Source organism: Apostichopus japonicus, chromosome 7 (assembly GCF_037975245.1).
Source record: "Apostichopus japonicus isolate 1M-3 chromosome 7, ASM3797524v1, whole genome shotgun sequence".
Taxonomy (NCBI): Eukaryota; Metazoa; Echinodermata; class Holothuroidea; order Aspidochirotida; family Stichopodidae; genus Apostichopus; species Apostichopus japonicus.
In genome coordinates this window covers 17,145,344-17,172,462 of record NC_092567.1, presented here as the reverse complement: position 1 = coordinate 17,172,462, position 27,119 = coordinate 17,145,344, and the positions used below count along the sequence as shown (strand labels likewise).

Below are 27,119 nucleotides of genomic sequence, written 5' to 3'. Positions count from 1 at the left end.
CAAAGTATTGAATTAAGATTCTGTCTGGCATCCAATGGTAATTGAATTGATTATCGAAAGCAATTGCAATGATTGGGATTTGAACCTGCATGCAAAGTATTGAATTAAGATTCTGTCTGGCATCCAATAGTAATTGAATTGATTATCGAAAGCAATTATTGCGATGATTGGGATTTTGAACCTGTATGCAAAGTATTGAATTAAGATTCTGTCTGGCATCCAATAGTAATTGAATTGATTATCGAAAGCAATTATTGCAATGATTGGGATTTTGAACCTGTATGCAAAGTATTGAATTAAGGTTCTGTCTGGCATCCAATAGTAAATGGAATTGATATATCCCCCCTTCCCAAAAATAATGTCGTTCACCTCTTCGAAGGCTTCCTTCGCTCGTTTGTCAGACGGCTGCATAATGTGTCCCGTCACTCGGATATTCCCGTGTACCGTCAGGGCCTCTTCTGCATTTTCCGTCTTGATACCCACGTTACCCTGGAAACAACAAAATGTAGCCTCAGTTTTAGTGAATCGTTAGAGAAGTCCTTTGTACAGAATTTGGTATGTTTTTCTGCACTATTCGATAACTTGATTTCAAGACAGAATTTACCTTATTAGCTGGAATCAACTATTTATATTTCTAATTTATGGAAAAGAATTTTTGGATATTTTGACCATTTCTTTGGATGTATTGTATACAAATCTCGAAAGTACAATCTGCACTTTGACAGACACTTTTGACTGAACCCATCACTAGTAGCGCAATATAACTGTCACAATTTTGGCTTTCACTAGTAGGGACATGTTGAATACCACAAATCTTTCGCACAAACGCCAAAGTCCGAGAAGTCTGACTTTCGCTTGAATGATTTCAAGTGTACAGTTGGTCACATGATACTCCGATGCGAGAAGAATTATGACAAGAATGTGCGCTTTTTCCAACTTTTCGTCCGAAACGCTCATTCTGTAACATTTTTTTTTTTAATGATTACAAACTCACAGAATGGAAGACTGAATCAGGCAAAGCTCCTCTCTGCCACATAATATCCATCTCACTCTCAAATTGACCTGGATTAGATGCCTGTAGTGAGGTTAAAGGAAAAGAAAAAGTAAACATGATGGAGTGAAATAACAACAATCTAATTAGTTCACCGTCATGAGTACAATAGCCTGAGCTGTCGCTGGTTGGGTATTTGTTCAAATAGCTTCTTGCTCTGTATGAAGAATTGATGTGAGGAGAAAATACAGTAAAAGAGCCTGCATTATTCCCAGGTCTCTTATTATTATTATCCAGGTCCCTTAATATCCTACCTGTACCATGCAATTAGCCTTTGGTCACACTGCTACTGTCACACTGTTACCATACTTTTATTTTGGTTATGACATATTTTATTATTAATTGTATTTTTTTTCAATTTTCACTGGAATGTTATAGATGAGAGACTTTTAAATGCTCTTAAAAGCTCACAGAAAATTTTAAACAAGGGCCAAACAAAACCCAAACAACAAAAACGTTTAGTGGTTACAATGCCCAAACATGTTCATAGTGTGGTAAGCCATACAAGTTAATATATTCATGGACTTGTGCATATAAAGAAGGAGGGATTATCTATTGAATAATGGGGCAACATATAAAGGAAGGTACCAGAAATCAGTTATCATGTTGACAAAGCATCAACCATTTAATTCACTGGTAAGGAATTTACAGTATAGAATTGCTAATCCAATTCCTAATGCAAATCCCTTTAAAGATTTGTTATCATAGACTGAGCACCTACCTTCTTTTTTTTGGTAGGGGTTGAGGGGACTCTTCTTGATACATCAGGGGGGGGGAGGGGGGTTCCACGTGATGAAAATTCCAGTGACAATTTTTATTCCAAAATCCACCCCTGCTGATTATTATAAAACAGACAGAATATACTAACACAGTCTGAACAAAAATGAAAATCCTCTGCTTAATTAAAATCCAACTCCCCCAGTCTACACCAAAGGCGGAAGGAAGCGTTGCTAGTTATATTAAAATTGGGTTAAAAGAAAAAGTGATACCGGTTCGACTTTCTTACCCGTACGATGATCCTTTCCGAGACGTTGGACACTATCGGGAAGTTACCGCTGTCCGTCTGGGCGTGTACCCCCACCACCAGCATGAAGTACCTCTGGTCCGGGTTGGGTTTCCCTTTCTTCCTCATGTTGTTCGAGGTCGTCTCGCTGAAGTGAAGTCTTCCGACTGTGGCTTTGGTGATCTCGTTGGCTCTCATGTCCACCCTAGATGGCCCAAACAGAAGGAAGTCGAGAAAAATAATTAACCAAATAAAATCAAATAAAAAAGACAATTTTAAGAATTAAAATCCAAACAAAATACTCATACCAATACAAAAAGGGAAGTACTACTTGTACTCATAACTCATGTTAGAGCATTGTACTCATACCAATACAATGGGGAGTACTACTTGTACTTGTAACTCATGCTTAGAACATTGTACTCATACATTTACAAAGGGAAGTATTACTTGTACTCATAACTCCTGCTAAGAGCATTGTACTCATACCAATACAGAGGGAAGTACAACTTGTACTTGTAACTCATGCTTACAGCATTATACTCATACTTTTACAAAGGGTACTCATAACTCCTGCTGGCATACTTGTAGTACAAGTCTGCTATACAGTGAAACAATAATTTCTATTTATCCTAAAAAGCCCACAAAGTTTCAAAAAGTTAGAGCAGCACATTTTAACCAACTTTGTTTTGACAGGAGTTTGAATTTCTTTCCCACAGAATTCATAATTTTACGACAGTCATAGAGTCCACCAGAATTCATGACACAATCAGATGAGTAAGGCAGCCTTCATTGATTTTTGGGTAGTAATATCAATTGATCCTTGATTAGCCTCCTGTTAGTCCCATTGATAATTTGACACAGCCCCATTCAAATTTTATCAAATATTTTTTCAGCGAGATAACATATTCCACAAGCAAAATAAACATCTGAATTTCAAGTTTTGTAACTGTAACCCAGTATTAAAACAATACTCAGAACGTTTCACAGAAAAAATGACAAATGTCATTGACTGTGCTAGCAAGAAAATTGCCTGACCCTACATAGAAGTGACATTTCGAGACAGTCCTAAGGCAATATTATTACAATATTATCACACCGTGTCAAATTACAGGCCTGACCTCTGGCGTGGTCTCTTCCACATGATAACAAAACTAAGATCAAGGTACCTGTAAACAGACCTAGAAAAACAGGAATAGGTTCTGACACGTTTGGTTTGCATTGCTTGCTGTATTAACAAAACTTCCATTTATATCCGGCAAACTTTGAGGTTTGTGGATTTAAACCCGTCGTCGAATGGAAGGATGGGTCGCAATGAAAACATTAAATCTTGTACATGATGATGAAATTTCATGTGTAAAATTGGATGAGCAAAATCTCCATTGGTTAAGCAATTTCTAAGTCACTGTGTCGGGCAAGTGTGAACCAAGGTGACCATCCACAAGATAAATGTCAGAGTATGTACTGTGTACATGAACTTTTTAGATCCTCCTGCAAGCAGGAACTTGCGAAGAAGCCATCATTGGCTTATCAAAGCCACAAGCTGACCGAAGTCAGTCTCTTAGATTCATATTTAATGTTTATGATCATGAATTTTCAATGGTCAACAACTCTGTAACTGGACGACATACATTAATCTTGGAGTGACTCGAACTTGGGACCTTATGATTGAATGTTAAGGCACTTTTCCAAAAGCGGGGTAAAGTGAGGTGGGGATACATATGACGTAACATTTTATGCTGTGCGGTTTCACACAGATAGGCAATTGCAATTTAACACGATATTCATCGCTGGTCTGCGAAATAATCTCTATCCTTTGATATTGAATTCAGCCTTACTGAAGGGGATTTTACAGCTGTTGCAGCTTTCCTACTACCAATGCACTAAAAGGGAGTACCAGGACATTCAATTATTCCTCTCCCAGTTGCACCGTCAAGCTATCTCCATACCAATCCCCCTCCCCCTCCCCCTTCCCACCTCTTTCCACCTCACCCTTCAAAATCACCTCTGCTACGATTTTCTAACGAGGGGGGGGGGGTTTTCTCTCACCTGACGGGCTGGAATTCCTTCTTACTCCTATCGGCCTGTGACTGTTCGATACGGATGTTAGAGTTGATGGCTTCCACCTTGATTCCTCTCAGGAAGAGTTGGAAGGATTTCACAGGGGCAGTAGCTCCGCTATCTGTCTTCACAAAGGCTGGTGTGGCAGTGACACCTATGTGTACAGTAACCTAAAGATGATGGACAAAAATGAAAAGGGAAAAATATAAACCAAAATGAAAAGCTACTGTCTTTTTTTAATTAAACAACATCACCATGAGCAGAGGAAGTTAATTGGCTCTCATCACAAATAAGGTTTATGCAGGCTACTATATTGTCAGTCTCAACTGAAATTTAATCAACCTCATCACAAATAAGGTATAGGCCGGCTACTCTATTGTCAGTCTCAACTGAAATTTAATCAACCTCATCACAAATAAGGTTTAGGCAGGCTACTTTATTGTCAGTCTCAACTGAAATTTAATCAACCTCATCACAAATAAGGTATAGGCCGGCTACTCTATTGTCAGTCTCAACTGAAATTTAATCAACCTCATCACAAATAAGGTATAGGCCGGCTACTCTATTGTCAGTCTCAACTGAAATTTAATCAACCTACCTCATCACAAATAAGGTTTAGGCAGGCTACTTTTATTGTCAGTTTCTTACTGAAATTTCACTTTGCAAAAGGTGCAGTTAGGGTAACAAAACACCTTTACTTTTTATAGCCAAGATGGAACTAACATTAATGCGCAAATATGTCAGATACATCCAAGATTCTGGCTGTCTATTGGCTAGCTTTTTACAGACCACATTTTTTCTCAGTTTAAGAGGTAAGCTAATAGATGGGGCTATACATAAATAGATAGCAACCACGCATGATGACAAACTGAGTGAAAAAAATTTAACTGCCAGCATTTGTAGCATATATATATGGTCTATTTCAAAATCACTAGTTTTGGGGCAATACTTTAAAAATAGTATTAAAAAACAGCAAATCTATCACAGTTTCTTCTACCAGCAAAAATAAGAAGTGAGTTTTTTCTCTGTGGTATAAATCGGTTTAAACTATAGTTGCAATGTTCAACTCACACACACAGTTAGGTTTGAGAATACAAGAGGACCGGTGAATTCTTTCCCTTTCGAAAAGGGGGAAGACCTCACCACAATTGACATGGAGTTGTAGGTAGTAACTAGTGAGAATTACTGAAATAGACTCAAATGCACCATTACAGCATACAACTGTGTGACAATGTCCTTCTTACTTGTACATGACAACTCAAGACTGCCTACGTGGTTCTGTCAGCAAACACTTTCTGAACTACACCTTTGAGGCAAGAAGGCATGTATTGACAAAGTTTTAGCAAATATCTGCTCTCTAAGACCTACAGCTAGAAATTACGCTTGATCTCTGGAGTGTTAGTTCTTGATCTGTGATCTTGATCTGATTTTGATCTGTGTTAGCGCTTGATCTGTGGAGTGTTAGCTCAGTGGTTAAAGCCGGTGCCTTCCAATCATAAGGTCCCAGGTTCGAGTCACTCCAAGATTAATGTATGTCGTCCAGTTACAGAGTTGTTGACAATTGACAATTCATAATCATAGACATTAAATATGAACTTTAGAGACTGACTTCGGTCAGCTTGCGGCTTTGATAAGCCAATGAGGTTTTTCTTCGCGAGTTCCTGCTTGCAGGAGGATCTAAAATACATACAAATATACATACATACATACATCTCAAACCGGCACGAAGATGCGAGAAACTGACCTGAAAGTGGTTTTTCTTTTGGCACACAAAGGCATCGTCTGGAACGGCAAAGTTGAAACCTTTGTCCGCTTCCACTCTGAATGTTGGCAGAGGTCTTTTTGAGGGTAGAAGGAGAAACAGGAAATCAACGATTTAATTGAGTGAGTAGGTCGGTATGTAAAAGCAGTCTTTGTAACGAATCACGTCTCCAGTCCCAAAGTTTTAAAAGAAATTATGATTTGACTGTCAGAGTCAGTTTAACGAGCAAATACTTGACTCTGTTGTAAAGTGAAGTTGAATCGTTACTTAATCGGTTTAAAAGCAAACTTTCCATCCTCAACAAATACACTTGAAAAGAGACCATTCATCATTGGTTTGTGGTGATTATGTCACAGCAGAAAAGCCTTGAGGACGTTGTATGTTACCCTTCAAAATGGAATAACAGCACTGAATCTACCAAAACACTCTTTACAGCATATTTTCATGGTCTGACATTCATTTGCATGTATATAATTCAAGGCTGAAGCTGTGATTATCATTAACAGTTGAGGATAATTCAATTAGAGTGATATATAAAGAGAGAAACTTTATTGATTACACTAACTAGTAACTTCAATGACTCTGGTGGAAATTGGGTTAATACGAAAGACTATGATCAGCTGATTTAAAGTCGTCAAAAGCTGATTGGTTATAAAAGTAACGACTCATACTAATTACAAAAAAATCCAGCACAGAGTGGGTCGATATAGTAACACTGGCATTAAAGTGGGAGTGGGTGTTAAAACTAATCTCATGGGCGACATTGAAACTTTGTACCGGTCTGTGGCCCTCACCACTTAGGGATGTACATACATGCTCTCATAGCAAACATGGAAATATTGCATTAAACGAAATGGAAATATTACATGATATGAAACTTCTAAATGGACAGTGTCCATGTAATAAAAGTTGAGTAGTCTATGACTGGAGTAGGTTCTTGTATGCAACCCTCCCCCCCCCCCCAAGCATTTTATGTTGTTCCAAAGGTCAAAGGTCAGTGAACGACATTGTTTCAGTCGCATTTAGGGTCGAAGAACAAACTTGCCCAGATATTAGAAGGTCCTGTCGGCCAAATTAATAGGGCTTTGAAAACTTTCCTTTGGGCTGCAGAAATTTGGCACGGGGGCCAAAGACACACTTGCGGGCTGAACTTGCCCATAACAGCTTTAAAGCAGACTGGTATAACCTAAATAAATGTCTCCAACATTTCACAAACAATTCATCAAGTCTTTCCTTCATAGCAAAAATGGTCACTGACATGCATGAGAGTCAACCGGATCGAATTACTGGTAAAAAACCTGAGAAGGATACCCATAGTCCATAAATAAAAATTAAATATTAACACATTTTGCATCTCAATTTTTTTTTCCTTCAGGAATGCCATATGATTTGTGACACATCTTCAACTGATACTACTGCTTACATGGAAACAAGAGCTCACAAGAAGAGCTATATTTATGGCTGGTTATAATCGGCTATAATAACCAGACCGAAAGTTTACTCACTCAATATATGATCAATTGGGAAGATGAGAATGGTAAAACCTCCCGAGGTTTCATCAAAAGAAAATGTTATTCATCGAGTAGTCTGTGATTCCAGACGATTCAGAATTTATTAACATTAAGATTGAGTTTCTAACTACAATATGGCAACATAGTCCTCTTACGAATGGAAAATTACAACTCTAGAGAATTCACATCGATCAGATCATCATATATCCCTTCAATGGAGAAAACATTCTAATGGAACACACTGTCCAATTGGCCTTCCTTAAAACATGAAATCTGCTAAGCTATCACTTAGATTATTAAGTGGTTTGGATATTTAATTATGACTAGATTACCTGTCTCCCCACAACCTAGTACTCTCGTTCTACTCCTGCTTAGAACGAACTGGTAACCTTTTAAAACTTTGCGCCCTCTATGTCCGGACCTCTCCGGTCAACGAGAGTGCTAAGGTTGTGGGTAGACAGGTAAGCGATGGGGGAAGAAAAGTTTTCAAACCTTAGCAGTCATTCCCTATCATTCACCAAAACTTGAAAACATACAGAGGGATGACAGACAGACAGACATAAATTACTAGTATTTGATAAAACTCCTTCATCAAAGACAATATCACCACACAAATCCTGTGGGTAGAAATGATTCTGCACGTTGGTGTAGACAGTTTTTTCTCTACAGAAATTCAGATGTGGCCGTCATCTGCCACCAGACTACTTACAATTCTTTGTAACCTCTGTCGTAGAGTTTGTGCCATTTTGACTGCTCATATGGCTGCCATTTTAAAGATTGGTAGACAGTGTTTGTATACGCCATCCCATCACCAGAAGGTTGATCAAATTGTTCGGTAGGAACTGGAGAAATGAATGAACAAAAAGAGGACACACGTGAAACAAAACCGTTACATCTTTGTATCCGTAAAAGTCAACTCATGAATATTTATGAGGGTTCTCCGCCGGAGCATTGTGCAACTATTTTGACAAATGACAGTCGAAATTTAATCTCAATCCTGTACTGCTATATTAATGTCATTTTTATGCCAGTGTTGAAGCCATATGACTGTCAGGAGACTGATATTAGTTATGTTTGTTTGTCCAAATTGAAAAGGATTATTATATATCGTGCTTGCTCAAAACAGTCATGAACTCTGTTGCCTACTAGACGTTTACCATTTTTGATTCGTGTATAATAAAAACATTTGGAACGACTCAAAGACCTTTAGAAATTGTGACAATTAAGTCTGCCACAGGACGACAAATTTCTTGTACTTTCGTCATCTCGACAAGTCGACATGTTAACAACATGCCATATTGGCAAACGCCACAGACATAAAATTTAAGCAACTTTGCAAACAAATGCAGAACAAGGTGACAAACATTATTCTTCACCTCTGCCTTGTCGCAAAGAGAGCTCTGATAAAAAGTCCACATTTTTGTGGGTGATGTTTAACTGAGGTAACTTTTGAGGCACTTCCGGGTTGAAAAGTTACTTGGACCGGGTTTGGCATCTCTGGAAGTCATATTGTTTTGTTCTTACTTATCATTAATAAGGGTTAATATATACATTATATTTTTTCAGAGGTCATTACTGGATATTTCAGACATCAAAGGAAGTTAGAAAAGTCTTAAAAAAAAAAAAAAAAAAAAAATCATTTATTTCAACTAAACTGGACTCTTAAAGCAGTGACTGACTGACCTTGATGGCCCATGGAGTTGAATGAAGGCCCATTGTTGGAGCAAGGTTCAGGGTCCATACGTTCCTGTTTGATGTTGATACCCATGTTGTTCAGCATCACCTGGTTCACTGTACTCTCGGGAGTTATTGAATGTTTTCGCTTTTTACTCTGATGGCTAGTGAAACTGTCGACCGAAAAAGAAAGGGATAGAACATACAGAAAGATAGACAGATAGACTTTTGATCGATAGAGCTCTGTAATTTATATCGAGTACTGCCTAGAAAGATCACTTCCAACTTGAAGACCTGTGCTAAATTATGCAGAGGAATGGATGCTACTGCTAATCACACTGGTCAAAGTTAGAAGTCATGTTGGAGCTGAACTGTCTATTAGCTTTGTACTGCTGCTCGAGTACCGTGACCGAGCTTCTGAGCAAAATGATACGTTCCGATGACTAGAATTTTACACTTACTGTAATGAAGAGTAATTTGAAAATATACGATAAATTGTCATGAAACGGTAAAGGAACTTTGTTTGGGAAAAATTTTGGACTACCACGTTCTTGTTTTTTTTTTATTTTAGCAGTTTACCAAACCTCTGGAGTGTTAGCTCAGAGGTTAACGCCGGTGCCTTTCAATCATAAGTTCCCTGGTTCGAGTCAGTCCCAGATTAATGTACAGTACCGTTCACATTAAATCGGCCGTGGCATCGTGTATCGTGACAAAATATGAGGAGACTCGAGGAGTCTATCGTGATATCGTTTCCATTACGCCTATAGCAAGTACCTAACGTGATATCGTTCGTCGCATCGTGGTCGTAATATCGTGATAATGTGTGCATCATTTCACTGGCACTGTATACTATCGTGATGTTATCGTTATAGCGTGAATCACGTTGCAGAACGATCGATCGTTTCATCGTGATTTGAAAGAATTGGGGTAGGCTTCTTCCCGCAGTAGATGAAATCATCAATTAAACGCAATGTGCAATAGATTTATTGCAAATTCTGATCAAAAAGTTTGGTGTGTCACCAAAATTAAGTGTCAATCGACATACAAGTTTCATAATCGCAAAACTAGTACGATAGACCTAATGAACACACTGTAGGCCTACTCATCCAAACTTCCTTCTTTAAAAAAAATAGCGGTCGCAAAATATTTTCAGTTCGAACAAAACATTCGTTCTGAACTTCTTGTATGCAAGAATATCAGCCTAGGCTTTAATTGTACTAGCAAATCGTCCCAAATGTTACGATAGGGTTAATATGCATTTGTAACGCTGAATATAGGCCTACAGTATCTTTTTCACCGTCCGGGATGCATAGGGTGGCATACTTTAGTATGTTTGAACATTGTTTTCACGATCGAATTTTGCAAGATTTTCGAGAAAATTGTTTGCTTGAAGAATGTTTTTCCGCACCATATGATATGCTCAAATAAGCAGTTTCTTTTGCATAGCATCAGTAATCGATATGATCCTGATGGCAACCCGTATTGACGCGCACATTAAAAATTATACAAAATTGGTCATAACTTCTGTTAGAAGCTTTTTTTTATTTAAATGTCATAAAGTCATTTAATTGCTTTTGGCCGGACAGTTTTGTATGGTAGCAACCTTACTTTCTGAAAATACTAGACGGTCAAGTTGATCACAAACCTCGTAGAATTTTCAAACCAGTCCAGAAATGTTTGGTTTCACCAAATCCTTCATACCATGCAACAAAAGTATATTTTTTGAATATTTATGTGGTAATACTTGAATTTTTCATTTTGTTCAAACATGTGTTTAAGCATCATGTAACGTAGTTAAATACACATTCGCTCAAAATGCAATGATTAGGGGTAGACCCAGTATATTTTATGGGTTTTGGCGTGTCTACGTTCCGACAATTGTTTTTTACTCTGAAGTTCTTTAGACCAATATTTTTGACCAATATGTTTTCAGAGTTCGGACCAAATTTTTTTAAGACCCATAATTTTTTGGACCAAAATATTTTGATGACACAAATTGTTTTTACTCTAAAATTGTTTATGACCAATTTTTTTTCGGACAAGCACTATTTGGGTCATAAAAAACTCTGGGCCCTTTTATTTTTTGTTTCGTAAATAAAAATTGGCGCGTCCGAAAAAAATTAGTCCCCCCAAACAAATCAGGTCAGAAAAATTGTGGGTCCAAAAAAGTTGATTCCACAAAAAAAATTGGGTCCATATAAAATTGAGTCCCCCCCCAAAAAAAAATTAGGCCGGAAAAAATTTGGGTCCAAAAAAAATGAGTCCCCCCAAAAAAATCGGGTCCGAAAAAATTGAGTCCCCCCTAATAAATAGTTAGTGAGACAAAATTTGGGTCTAACAAAATTGATTCCACAAAGAAAATTTGGGTCCAAAAAAATTGAGTCCCCCCAAAAAAAATAACTTAAGCCAGACAAAATTTGGGTAAAAAAAAATGAGTCCCCAAAAAAATTGGGTCCGAAAAAATTGAATCCCCCAAAAAATTAGTCAGACAGAATTTGGGTCTAACAAAATTGAGCCCCCCCCCCCAGAAAAAAATTGGGTTCAAAAAATTAGAGTCCAAAAAAATTGTCGGAACTTAAAGAGACGTCGGAACATAGAGACGTCGGAACATAGGGTATGTCACCCTTCTTAATACATTGAGAAAATACTAGTCAAAAATATTTTCTGAAGAAAAACCGTACGATATATTTCACAAATATTGATGCTTAGATAAGTGCTTCCTCACAATCAACGAGCCGCCCCGAAATTCACTCCGCTTACGTAAAACTTCTATATATATATATATATATATATATATATAACACATGGAAAAAACACAAGTTTTTACACACATAATTCCCATTGACATTGTTTACTGAACATAAGTAGGTCAACGACATTCGAACTTGGCAACTTGCCCAAGTTCATTGCACCGTGGGAACGACACAACAAATTGTACATAATTGTACATTTTCCCGCCATCTGGACGGCCGAGTGTAACTTTTGATGTAATATGCAAATTATTAATGGTACTGTGCGGTTAAAACTTAACCTATTGTGACACATACAAATTTTGGGAAGTTGTTGTAGATGTTACTTTTGTATCAAATGTTAAGTACTGTATGGTACTATAATTGATAAAAGACGCTTTTCCTCAGGTGGTAGGGAAAAGGGGTATTTCGGTGAACTCGATCTCTTTGTATAGTATTTGGATACTTAAAATGACCATGTACTGTACATGCAGTTTCAGTTCTATTTAGTAAGCTGTTCTTCGCATTTTTATCCTTTGTGGATCTTTATTGGAATAAATTCGAAATGTATTTTTGACGCCAGTATTTAACGGTAAGCATTTTTTAAATTGTTGACTGAGCTTAAAAATCCATTTTCTAAAAAGTCGGTTTTCATGAAGGTTTTATCAAATAATAGCTACATGTAGGGTAGGAAAATATTAATTAACCACATTAAAGAAAGTTTTTCTATTATCCAAATAAAATACATGTTTCTCGTACTGAGATCTGAAAAAAAAAAGGCTGACATTTTTCTTCTTTTCATGCGCTAATATTAGTTTGGAATATGTGGCAACCTTAACAAAATAATTTTTAAGGTTAGTTAGATTTCTTGAATCCGAATAGAGACTCGGGAATCAGGAAAAGGGAGGCCCCTTGCACGGACGATGAAGATGTTTTGTTTTTAACCGGCCCTGCTTCAAAGTTGTTGGGGTGGAATTTTTTTCCCTTTTCATTCTGTTCGAACCAACGATAAATTATATAAAAAATGAACACAAGAAAGGCTTAGTAGTACTTTATTATTCTTCAAAATGTTGCCAACTATTCAAAGTAACGTGGAACATAAAATCTACAACTAACACTACTAGTAACAGAAAAGTCGCTATCCATACGTAACGTTACTGTTGTTAAATAAAAAGTTAAACATGTAAAGTTGTGAGCTGACATCAAAATGTTTTCAAGGCGGAACTCCTGTAAAGATCGATTTTCGCACAGAAGAGTAGGAACTTCATGATACATGATATTACGACTTAACAAAATAGCGTGAATAATAAAAACCCAAAGCCCAAACGAAGTTACGAATTGTGTTGCGCTCAGCTTGAAATCACGATCTCACGATATAACGTGTTAGCGTGAATGTAGCAGTCATGTTTGCTATCGTGAAGGCTTGGTATCACGATATAGCGTGTGATCGTGGTATATCGTTATATCGTGGTAGCGTGTACAAAAAATTTACAGTAGTCAGGTTTCACGATAGAAAACGATAGAAAAAGATAAGGGCATCACGATACACGATGCCACGGCCGATTTAATGTGAACGGTACTGTATGTCGTCCAGTTACAGAATTGTTGACAATTAGCAATTCATAATCATGGACGTTAAATATGAATATAAGAGACTGACTTCGGTCAGCTTGCAGCTTTGATAAGCCAATGAGGCTTCTTCGCGAGTTCCTGCTTGCAGGAGGATCTAATATACATACATACATACACACATACACATACATACATACCTGGGGTTCCTTTGAAAGTTGTCTAGAACAGCAGGATCTGTTGACGATGATGTCGGTACGTACTGTGGTAACGTGATGCCGGGTTCCATCCCGGTGTGCGGTGACAGCTGCATGGCGATACCTTGGGGAACCCCTCCTGAGACGGACATGATGCCTGGTGGTTGTTGATTTGTTAAATGCATGCCTCCCGAGTTGAAAGCAGGCACTGCCCCTAAGAGGTTGCCATGAGGAATGATGTTGTTGGTTACCGAGGATGGTGGCAGACCATCCGTCAGAGATCGATGATAGCCTGGTGGAGCCATGTTACTCCCATCTCTACTCTCTGGGGACAAGGCCTCAGATCCTGAATCTGGGGGTGAATCTGGAAGCCGTGGGCTGTGGATGGAACAGAGAGGACCGTACGTTTTAATCAATACAATAATAATCATAATAATTAACAGTAACTTCTTATATAGCGCAACTTACAATAAAGTCTTGTGGCGCTGTACTTAACCCTGGTCATTGGTACAGTAACTTGTCACACAAACTACACACCAAAGTGTGCACAATTCAAAAATCTCTCCTGGGGCACCACAGTGCACCACAGCCACGTATCCCCTGGGGGAATCCCCATAGGGCGCAGCCACAAACCGGCGCCGCAACTACTGTATATTTACAAGTAACCTCGCAAGTCCCCATTTATACACCTGGGTGAAGAGAGGCAATGGAGATAAAGCGCCTTGCCCAAGGACACAACGCAATGATCTGGCCAGGGCTCGAACCTGTAATCCTTAGATCACAAGTCCACTGCCTTAACCACTTGATCACAACGCCCACTTACAATGTAAATTTTGGATGAAGTACTGTATTATAATTAATCTGCATAAATCCAGGAAATTAGTGTTTAATTGAATTATTTCAGAGTGGTATATCTGAAAAAGTAACTTCACTTAGTATTACGTACCAATAGCTGTTGGCCAATTAAATGAGTGCTTTCTGGTTTTACATGGTTTGGATATTTTTCAATGTTCAACAAATGTACAGGCTGTTTCCTCAACATCGGTGCATTATCTGTGTACTACATATAAAGATTAACCTGACCTGTGGAAAAACGTTGACTTCCATGGATAATGACACAAGTGTAAATAACTGTGTGCAGGGTATTATAGACATTACCTTGACATGAAATAAAATTCAAGTTAAAAAAGGAAAAGCTGCTGAGGAAATTTCTTGCAACCTGAAACCAATACAAAAGTAAAACCATACTGAAAAAGAAAGACAACTCTTGTAAGCTGGTTGTTCTCCATCCTGGATAAAAACCGCTTAATCCTGAAAGAGGTTTGCTCGTTGTAAGAAAATACTCAGTTAAATCTGATGACAACATTTCCTCCCACCCCCCCCCCCCTTATATCGATTATCAAAACGAGACAGAAATGACTGTGCATGTAATTGTACCATAACTGAGGCTCATCAGCCAAGCCACTCGGACATGCAGCAAAATTGAAAGTTTAGCTTCATAACCATAGTCGGTTCTGTCACCTAATGACAAAAAATTCTGCAACAATCATACAATCATACAACCATACAATCATACAACCATACAATCATACAACCATACAACCATGCAACCATACAATCATACAACCATACAATCATACAACCATACAATCATACAATCATACAACCATACAATCATACAACCATACAATCATACAACCATACAACCATACAACCATACGACCATACAATCATACGACCATACAATCATACGACCATACAATCATACGACCATACAATCATACGACCATACAATCATACGACCATACAATCATACAATCATACAATCATACAATCATACAATCATACAACCATACAATCATACAACCATACAATCATACAACCATACAATCATACAACCATACAACCATACAACCATACAACCATACAACCATACAATCATACAACCATACAATCATACGACCATACAATCATACGACCATACAATCATACGACCATACAACCATACGATCATACAACCATACAATCATACAACCATACAACCATACAACCATACAATCATACAATCATACAACCATACAATCATACAACCATACAATCATACAATCATACAACCATACAATCATACAACCATACAACCATACAATCATACAACCATACAATCATACAACCATACAATCATACGATCATACGACCATACAATCATACAACCATACAATCATACAACCATACAATCATACAACCATACAATCATACAACCATACAACCATACGATCATACAACCATACAATCATACGACCATACAATCATACAACCATACAACCATACAACCATACAACCATACAATCATACAACCATACAATCATACAACCATACAACCATACAATCATACAATCATACAACCATACAATCATACAACCATACAATCATACGACCATACAATCATACAACCATACAACCATACAATCATACAACCATACAATCATACAACCATACAATCATACAACCATACAACCATACAATCATACAACCATACAACCATACAATCATACAACCATACAATCATACAACCATACAATCATACAACCATACAATCATACAACCATACAACCATACAATCATACAACCATACAATCATACAACCATACAATCATACAACCATACAACCATACAATCATACAATCATACAACCATACAATCTGACAGGTCATCATCTTAATTAAATAACACTAAATAGTTACTGGTACAGCCAGCATGCATGAAAAAACTCAGCTCTGGGTGCAACAGCAATGTCAAAATATCCAAATACAAGGTGGGTGGATGCAGTACTACTGTACATGAATGCAAAGAGTCCGGTGGGTAGAAGGTTAAAAACTACAGGTATAAATACTGTAATGCAGTACCTGATGAAAGATACACAATTTTTTAGAGGTCGAGATTATCAAGTGAAGTAAGTCCGCCATTCATCAATATTCATCAATATCATCTATATTCATCAGTATTCATCAATAATTATCAGTTTCATCAATATTTATCAGCTTCATCAATATTCATCAATATTTATCAATGATATATACCTGTGGCATACAGTAAGTAGTTAAAGCAGGGTTTTGCTTTATACAGGTTGTCTCTTGGTCTCTGATTTTTCGTAATTTTTAAAAAGCCTTTCCTGAGTGATTAATGAAGTAATTATAATATTACTGCTCAGGCAAGTGACTGAGCAAGTGACTGAGCAAGTGTGTTGCCAGTACATGAACATGCATTACCTACATACATGTACACAGTTGCCAGTACATGAATATGCATTACCTACATACATACACAGTTGCCAGTATATGAATATACATTACATTATTTGACTAGTTGGAGAATCTATGTGTACAGTATCTTCCTTCGAGTTAACAGCTTGCTTAATTCAGTCCAACTGAGGATCTTGGTTGTTTATCTTTGCACCTGGTGTATTTGGAAAGTTTACATTATCTTGGAATGCCAGTATATATTTAATACAAGTACAGTAGGTGACATTTTCAGCATAAAAGGGCAAATATGTGCAATCTACATACAATAACATTATTTAAAGCAGTCTGTACAACAACAGAGCAAATCAATGTTTTCATACTGTACATGTACATTTTATTTTGTCCACACAATTCCATTTTTATTGTACTGTAGGTTGTACTGTAGGTTGTACTGTAGACCGAGCAGCTTTGGGATTTATGACAGTAAGGTACTAAACTCTCTCCTCAAAATGTGCATGCATTCGCCTTTTTACTGGAACCTATTAAAGTAATGTACGATGGTAAATTCAGGAACAAATTTCTGCAGTATTAATATTGTAGTAGCGTTCACCTGCTGGCCCAGCTCAAGTCTAAACCCACTTCCTTCTTGGGTCACAGGGGCAAAGTCCTAAAATGCTAAAGTTACTGCTAGTACAGAATGGGCAGATTGCAGGGATACCTGGTAAATGGTCAAGGAAGACTGGTCAACAGTGCGAGGTCAGTGTCAAAGGTTACTGCAGGTCACTCTAGAGCGGTTGTTGTGGGGAGACAGGTAAGTGAAGTACATGTAAATCTAGGCATTTGGAAAGAAAATATCCACTGTAAAATCTCTCAACTTGAATGGGACAATATATATGTATTAATCCACAAATTTTTAAACTTTATTCACAGGAGAACAAAACAAAATTGTAGTCAAAACAATTTTGCCTCAACATTGAAGCTATCTACAGTATAGTGCATTTTTTCCCCTCAAAGTTAACATGTCAAATACATAACAATATTTCATTTTTATTGAATGTTTCATACTGTATCAGTACATGGAAGATTTGCAGCGAGAAGGCAAAGTTCATGGCACAGTACAGTCAGTATGTCAGCTATAAATGTCATTTACCAGATTTTATAGGCTACTGTAGGTCAACTGGAGTGCATATAGTTTATCATTAGATCAATATTAAGTCAAACCATCCCTCCAGTTTCAGTACTACCAAATCTATGGAATTGGCTCTAACCAGGTTCAGAGCCCTCCTACAGGTATGTATACATTCCATATCTGGAACAAGTGGAAGGGGGAGGACTACTGGGTGTGTAGAAACATCCGGCTACTGAGGGATAACTTAAAATCCTGTGGTATCTCCTGGGAGAGGCCATCCATGGGTGAATAAGAAGGGATACTTGGATTACTTTCACTTTTTGTGCTTTCAAGTTCATGACATCCCCTGAATGCCATTTCAGTTTATCAATAAAATCAGTTTTGCTGACATGGTTGGTATTGTTACTGGAGATAAATTCTACTTTCAACTTTTATCATCTCATGTAATAATGGTATAGAAGAAAATTTTTCGGTGGGGGGGGGGGGTAACAAACTCAACCAGATCATTTCTGGGCTCAAATAATGTGACATGTATCTGAGATCTTTGTCCAATCGTAAAACTATGATGTTGGCAACTTTGGATGGTAGAATGAGAAGGGAGGACATTGACCGCCGGGGGAGCCAGTCACAGAGGGAGCAGGTCATAGAGGGCCCACAGTGTTAAAGAGGTTACCGGTTCATTCTAGACACGGTAGAATGAGGTTGCTACAGTAAGGTTGTGAAGGGACAGGTTGTGAAGAGCGAAGTAAATCTGAGATCTTTGTGAAGGTCAACTCTCCAAAACAGATGAAGAAATCTTGTTCCCTTTCGGGAGATATATACTGTTCTGTACAGTACAGAAGAATCCTAGTTTAAAAGTTGTGTCTGGGAGCTGTCTTATTGTGTACAGTATATCAGTGATCAACGTCATTGTGTTTATTTCTGTTCATAATGTTTTTTCAACTTCCTCAAGCAACATCACTCATAATTAGTATACAATATTGAATAAAGCATTTTTACAACATTATCTTGAAATTGTTTGCAACATTGGCATCCTGTATTAATTAGTGTTTTCAAATTAATCACCAAAATCATTAAAATATCACAAGTGTCCAGGTGATCAGGAGCGATTAACGCCGATAATTTCTGCATAAAATTTGGATCGTAACTTTATCTGCCGATATCTCAAGAAGGTCGAAATATTAAATAAGATATCGTTATCGAATATAATATTTCTTCGAAAACGCTCTATTTTTGTAAATAACAAAATACGGACCTTGATCGCAAGCTGTTATTACAGACTATATGTTTTGAGCCCACATCCACTTTTTCATGGAAAAGCCCAGATGTATATATTCACAAACTAAATCTTGTGATTAATAAGGAAGTCATTAACGAATCTGACGTCATCATTTCACTTCTTCACCATGCACTGTACATACATTTCTCATATGGTACTATTTGTTCTGTACTCTCAGTACAAAACACAACATTTCAAAGCAATTTCCTTTTCTTTTCTTGTTACTTTTACGTAACTATCGTTGATCCATATCAAACTTGATCTACAATCTTATGGCAGCTGTTGCATCATTGGTACAGTATTTAGTGTCAAAAACAGCCTTTTACTTTCTTTTATATATATTTTTTTATTATTGTAATCTTTAATGAGGGTAGTCCTGCTCAGTGCAGAAGCACTGCTTTACAGAGGAGCCCTCAAAAGTCTGTAGAACAACATGTGAAAATTGACTCTTTAAATCCATGTTAAGATTATCAAACATTCAATATGTACTAAACTTTGTAAATTACTGTACACAATACATTATACTATGTAGATGAAATGCTAAAAACTCATACCTTACTGTGGGTGCAAGTACAGTGAGCTACAGTATAGTCAAGGCCCAGATGATCTGTTAACATTTGGACACAATATTTACCATAATATTAGAGTACAATTGTCTACCGTCAAGGTAGTCAGATGACATCGCACATATGTCCTGCACTGCTTGGTACTAATATTATTGTACACCTTGTGACACATCTACTTAGTCAATAAAGATAGAAAAGAAAACAACAAGACCTCATGGGTAACTGAACTTTAAGCTTTACTTTAAATTTTATTGATAGTGTTCAATAAACAGGCCTGCTCGACATTAATCATGCCTGCATGAACTTACTATACAGTTAGTCAGGTGATGATCTGGGGATAACTGAACCACACATTTATATTCTGTTTATCCTGTGTACAGAGGCATTCGCACACCTTCTGTACATATATATAGCAGTATATATGAGGTTTTTATTATATCAACTCAGGTTAGACTACAGGGATATTTATGACTTTGAGCATACAGTAGTACTACTGTATGTACTGTAGTCTTACTATGTAGTGTGTGAACTTTGCCATTGCTTGATCATCCCCAAAACTTACTGGTTTGGGGATTTACGAACAACTGCACTTACTGTACCTGTCTCCATGCTACTTATGCACTTAATCTACCTACAGTAGCCTACAACAGTTGGTAACATTTTAGCACTGTGCCCCCACAGAACACCTTCAACCCCCCCCCCCCCCCACTTCCAAATCTACCATCCTCAAGCCTTACTGTACAACTATTTTCCTAGTGTGATTTACATCAATTGGAAATCTTGTTGGTTTTAAAGTTATGGTGAAGTTTCTGAAGGTAGCTAGGACCTGAATTCAAGATAACATCACCTGCATCAAAGCACTGATTTATAAGTATCATGTTAAATTTTGCAGATTTTTGGACATGAAGTTTTTCATTAGATTCCTGTCATGCCTGCCTATTTGTTTTGTACAAGTTACCAGTTGTGCAAAATCTTAGTACTATTTATATTTACTTGGAGACAGGGTAAGAGAAGAGTGAAGTAAATAGCTTGATATTTAAGCTTTCAGATCTACAACAACATGTCCCTAAAATACAGTACCTACTGTACTTATTTCCATCAAAAGGACGCCTGAGCTTAAAAAGCCAAGTAAACACACTCAAAATGTGAGTAAACAAGTTCCCTCTAGAGAGAGAGAGAGAGGGTAGAGCTGGAGGGTAGAGCGAGAGGGCTGAGGTTGTGAGTAGACAGGTAAGCAAGGGATGCTGCTAATTCCTACCTGAATACAGGGGGGGGGAGGGAGGGGAAAACCGTACCAAACTGAGAGCAGCATTTTTGGATGGCACAGAATGTGGCGGGACATACAAGCCGGTGACTAATGCATGTCATGTGACTGGTCGGATTCAACTGGTGCAAAGCCTCCTGAAACTGGAAGCAATTACAGTTTTAGAGGTACCTGTACTGTACATCACTAAATATTAGAGTCCATATACCTGTACAGTAAGAAATCAAAGAGTATACAGTATGGATCTTAATTTCTGCCTATTTTCGTTTTGGACATGGGCAAATTTTCATTTAATGGAGGGAGCAATAAACATTTTGGGGGCATGTTGCTCTCCCTCCCCCCCCCCTAAACCATACACAACCCCCTCCATTAAAAGCACCCTTTTCTGTATTGCATGCCTCAATGTAGCATGTACTGTATCTGTAAGCATGTACAGATGATGTACAGTGTACAGTTAGTGCACATACATGTGTGTACTGTACCACACAGTTAGATTCAGGGATTCAATGGACCTTTTAAAACTATTTTTCAAATTTTAACGCAACACTGCACAACTTACCTTATTTCCTCCTCCTAAAAAAATCTTTGACATGACATGCAAAGAAATAACAAAACACAGATCATGAGTATTTTTTTTTGTAGACTTGTTGTCACACTCTAAATATCAACGGATACAAGAAAACTGTTAGAAAACTGAAGGGAACGAATCCAAACATTCTCAAATTACATGAATTTTCACAAGTATTACTTTCCAAAAGGATGTGAAAGTATGGAAGCCTTAGGATCCTTAACTTCCTGTACATATCTAATTACTGCAGTCAGGAAATCATGATCCTGACATACTGCTTGGCTATTGTTTGTCAAGTAGAGCAATTAATGATACATATATACTCATGTACAGTACTTCATATGTGAACTGTACATGTACAGGTTAACAACCTGGGCAAGGTGCCAGGGGGTAGGAAGCTTCCAATAAGTGGGGGGGGGGGGCACAACATCAGTGGGGCACTTTCTCATTCCACAACCACCGCTTGTTATGCTATAAACCAATACACACCGGCCATATCACTTAAAAATATGATGTGTTAGTACTATCAATATTATTATGCTGCATGTGAATAATTAAAATAAAATATTAAAATTAACAAAGGCTTAAGACATCCAAAAGACAGTTCTTAATCAAAGGGGCACATTTTATTTGCCAGTAGGGCACATTTGCTATTTTAGAAAAAAGTGTGGGGGGGGGGGCACGTGCCCCCCTCTGCTCCTATCTCCCTGCCAGGTACAATAGAATGGGAGGGTGTAGGACCATGACGAGATGATGAAGATGGGTCATAGAGAACAGAGTGAATTATAGTATATATAGTACAATTCACACATTAACTATAAGTGTGTAACTTGGTATTCCAACAGCATTGCATTCGGTGCATGTCCAAATCCCAAATTCAAAATTGTCCAAAATGTCCAATTCCAGCCAGAGTAACACATTGTAGAGCTTCATGAATCGTAGCCTTGGAAGTAAAAAGGGCAGTGACCCTGCAGAAGAGGGTCTTTAGGGGTACAGTGCATATAATTTTACCAGTGGTTTACATACTGTAGCCTATGAAGATCAGAGTGCATATTGCTTAGGACGCAGGTATAGGTAAGTCAGCCCGGATGCTGTGAACATCTACAGTAGGCTATGAGGCAGCACCATACTGTTTTATAATAAGGTACTGTATGTACATGCCTATATACTCCTCCATTGTACATTTCTCACTACAATAAATTTCAAGGAAAGTCGTGACAAAACAATCGCAAGTCAAAATCCTATATATGAAAGACAAACTCAAAACATAATCATTATCTTGTATATATACATGTGTGATAAAGGCTAAATGCTATGAAATTAATAACTGAACACAGAACTGTATACCCTACAAGTGTGGGAAACATGTAACACAACTTTGTAGCCGTCCTGTAATTTTAGAAATAGTGCTGAAAGCTTCAACTCAGGTGTCAGCAGTGGCACAGCTGCTGTATATAAAAGACTTTTCCCAATTCAGGGAATCCTTCAAAACTTCCTGGTACCGATATGAACACTTGTGATCGGCTTCAGAATCGTAGAATCCAGAAAGGAGGCGGTCAGTGACCTTAGTAAGGGGTCACTGGAGGCGCAGCGCAAGAATGTTTACCAGTTACTGGGATAGGGTGGATGGGTGTGCATCTAGGTAAAGGGGACAGGTAAGCTAAGAATGAAGTAAATAATGTAATAAGTGTCCAACTTTTGTCTTTGAAGCAAGTTTTAAAGTCTCTGAATTTAAATACCATGGTTTCTGTGTATCAACATTGTGATATACGTCTTTTTGCGCCAATATTTAAAACAATGCCATGTAACGGATAAATTAATCCCGGCTGCAATTTAAAGTAGATATCATAACTGAGTATATCGGGGTGATTTCAAAGTAATGGTGACAGATCTTTGTAAGAGAGGAGCGAACTAACGAGTAATAAATTACCTATTTTTTGGGGGGGCCCCAACTGATCTGAAACTTTCCGTTTATAATACAGTAGTCACAGCTAATATTTAACATGCGGACTATACTGTACATATTCCATGTTTTTTGTTCTGTGCAGTAAAAATAAAAACGTTACCAACATCGACTCAAAAACTACGTAAGCTTGGAGATTTAAGCAGTGCATCTTTATCTGGGCTAGATGTGTGCATCGTATCAGGGGTTCATCATTCAGACTCGTACACAGTCAATGGTTCCAGTAAGAAACACCAAAAATGTCAACCTTTTCAACAGGAAGTGCTAACAATCCCTTTCGGAAGTCAAGTTGTAATTTATTGGCGCTGACTCCCTTACGGCAATTGAAAGCGCAGGACTACAGCACCCCTATATCTGTACAAGACATGACAGCTTCCTGTCGGCTTTACACAGCTTTACCTTACTATGACACTACCTAGTACTTACTTCTAAGTGGAACTGTGGAATTTAACTAGATTCACAGCCTGGACCATGTTGACACTTGACCTACACACGTACTGTATGCATTTGTTTAACAGGGGCCCAGCGTCCGTCCGTGTGTCTCCGTTCGTAAAATGTTGAGTTACTGTATGTGCATTGCAAGTCTCTGCCCGACAGCAAACTTGCAGGGGGGCCAAAGCCATTAATGGTCATCACTTTACCTGGAATTTGAACATTGCCACTTAGGCTCATTTCACCCATGGTTTTGAGAACAACTAACCAAAGTTCTGTAATCATAACAAAAAATTACGATAACTCGCATAACAATGGAATGCGGTCATTCCAAAATGCAGGTAGCACACTCCTGATGTGGTGGGACGGAATTTCAGAAAAATGAGGTAATTACATATGGGAACAAAGTTGAATTTTTCTGTTTTTGACAGTATAAATTGCCTTTAATGAGGATACTTTATGCACTATAAAATGTATCAATAGTAGTTCTTGAATGAAAAAAAAAATAAAACGAAAGTGTTCAATTCCGTCCCACCACATTTTTGAAAATATTTTTTTAATTTCCAAGGGGGGGAAAAATGATAATTTTTTTTAAACACTCCAAACTATCAACTATGTATGTAACTGACACCTCTGAGTGGAGAAAAAATAAATATTTTATCCTGGATAGACAGGGGGATAGTCCAACATTTTCGTGGTGGGACGGAAACAAGGTGTGGTGGGACGGAATTTTAAGTGGAAGGCATCTTCAAACAGCATGTCTGGTCCAAAATTTACCTCTGTCACTTAAGATAACAAACTTATTCAGACTCCTTGAACACCCAACCTTATAACAATGTGATTAATTGATGATACTTCAAAATTTTATGTATCTGGATATTCCATACATACTGTACACATCACATCAGTTTTGAACCTAATGTTTCAAAACAACACATTTTTGGTTAAATTGAGAATGGGTTTTTTATCATGCATAAATAAATCCCATCACTATTGAAATAGTCCTAGTTGTTCACCCTAGGTTTCTTTCTTGGCCCTTTTGGCTTTCCTTAACTATCCATTGTAGAACATGTGCTTTTGAATTGATATCATCTGCTGATGAACAATGATCCACGTGCACAAGAAATTGACTTTAAAGTCAAGTTGCTATGGTACTCACATACTGAAGCATACAAGATAGAAGAGCTACATTGCAAGAATTAAGGTAAGAATTCAGTCTGCTCCTCAATAGTAATATATTAATTTACCTCCAGTTCATGGTTATAGGCAATTCAGACAATTTGATAGTGATAATTATGATTTAGCCTAAGCTGTTGCCTAACAGACTATGTTATATTGGAAAGGTTTACAACAAAACTTATAATATAATGAGAGGTAGAAATGTGTAGCCTACAGTACTAGTGCTAGGAAGCAAACCTGTTAGATGAAATATTACATATTTTGCTGGAGTTGTCTAGCCTAGCAAATTAATGTTTTAGCCTAAGCTGTTGCCTAACAGAATGTGGTATGCTGCCTAAGCTGTTGCTATCTACCATACTAGGTTGGGTTTTGATACTTGTAGCCTACGATGCCAAAAAAGTTAACCAAAACACAATATAGGCTAGTTGAAAATATTGTGCAGGAAGTGTATACTGTCTATGCCTAGCAATTATTCAGCCTGTTCATAACTGCACATTATGAGGCCAACTCTCATGTCATATTGCATTTGTAATACACAATTCACAGGATAGTGAAGCCAACTTATTCTTTCTTTCTATTCACATGTTGGCATATGGGGGAAGACCACTATTGCTTCCTGGTCCCCCAACTTCTTAATAATTAAGCTAGAAATGTGTGTGGCTATACCCCCCACCCCCAGTCCCCTTTTCATGCATCCGGCTGGTAAGAATGTCCTTTTATCTCTCTTTGCAAAACAGATCAATATGGAAAATCCTGAGCCTCAAAATGTGTCTGCTAGCAGATACATACATTATAGGAAGAAAAAGAAGGAGAGAATGGGGTGCTGACTGCTGAGGTATTTCGAGAATGAGAGTGGAGTAGGAAGAAAAGGCAAAGGGCCAACCAGAAAGCAAATAATCGAGCAGTGTACAAAGCATCCATTACAAATGTTCGAAATAACTTTCCGACTGAATAAGTCCAAGATATCATCAAGCATATTTAATATTTCACTCTGGACAGCATAAATTTCATTGTTGCTTATGAACTTCTTGTGAGAGAAAACATAATTGTTTATTGTTTTCGTACCTAATCAACAGAATTTACATTGGAAAAAAATTCCGTCCCACCACATTCCGTCCCACCACATTGACATTCTTTTGGTAAAATTAACACAATTCTTATGCGTGAAGTATAATTTCTGCCATTGTTTCCCTAATGGTAGAAGAATAGTTCACATCCATTTCAGTGTTAATAATTACTATGATATTGTACTACTTTTGATAATAATTACATAAAGGTTACATGTTCATGATTTCATGAGATTTATCATTCCGTCCCACCACGTCAATATATTTGTGTTACCATGGCAACATCTTCAAATTTGTGTCTGTTTTTTTTGTGTCTGGTTGCAGTCTGTGACTGACCTGTTTGTGTGGATATCCTGATACCTTCATATATGTTACATATAAAGTGGTATTATTGAAAAGGTCTATCAAATTCCGTCCCACCACAATTACGGTAATTTTGGCTTTGGCCCAGGGCTCTGCACTGTACACATGCTGTAAAAACGCGTACGGTTTTCCCACGCTCCTTTTTTTTGTAGAGATCTGACTTATTTACAAGTTGAATTACTGGCTACTCAATAATGTCGATAAGCAGTGAGTTCTTCCATCCATGTCCATTTATTTAGCAAAACTGAAATTAAATACTCTAGTTGTAGGTACTGTCAAATGATAAAATTATGCTAAAAAAAAACAAGTCTAGAATATTACAAGATGGCATCTGCTCAGCAATCAATGATTTGAAAGGAAGACAGAACCAGGATGGATGAGGAAGGGGGAAGGGAGGGGGAGGGGGAGGGAAGGGTCTGGCATAGAACTTGAATTAGGTTAACAGCTACTGTACTACACAACCTGCAACAACCAAACATTCAGTTTAATCCCTAATGGTAAAGCCCGACCAAA

The 27,119-nt window shown here is 37.6% G+C and overlaps 2 protein-coding genes across 5 annotated transcripts in view; one reads left to right on the top strand and one right to left on the bottom strand.

Annotated features, from left to right (window-relative positions):
• Positions 1-27,119, bottom strand: part of LOC139969528 (myelin regulatory factor-like) — a 64,203-nt gene that overhangs the window by 18,044 nt on the left and 19,040 nt on the right. For 2 of the 4 annotated variants that reach the window (XM_071974590.1, XM_071974591.1), the window contains exons 4-11: positions 13,561-13,935; positions 9,072-9,235; positions 8,098-8,230; positions 5,860-5,953; positions 4,104-4,285; positions 2,058-2,259; positions 995-1,075; positions 370-489 (exon numbers count right to left, since the gene is read on the bottom strand). In XM_071974590.1, coding sequence (XP_071830691.1) covers positions 370-489; positions 995-1,075; positions 2,058-2,259; positions 4,104-4,285; positions 5,860-5,953; positions 8,098-8,230; positions 9,072-9,235; positions 13,561-13,935 — 1,351 coding nt within the window. Of the gene's footprint in view, positions 1-369; positions 490-994; positions 1,076-2,057; positions 2,260-4,103; positions 4,286-5,859; positions 5,954-8,097; positions 8,231-9,071; positions 9,236-13,560; positions 13,936-19,758; positions 19,912-21,593; positions 21,753-27,119 lie in introns of those variants that run through there. The other 2 variants (XM_071974592.1, XM_071974593.1) reach the window with 2 other exon arrangements.
• LOC139969541 (solute carrier family 35 member G1-like) overlaps positions 16,270-27,119 on the top strand; it is a 39,202-nt gene continuing 28,352 nt past the window's right edge. The window contains exon 1 of the mRNA XM_071974626.1: positions 16,270-17,607. The gene's annotated coding sequence lies outside the window, so the exon portion shown is untranslated. The remainder of the gene's footprint in view (positions 17,608-27,119) is intronic.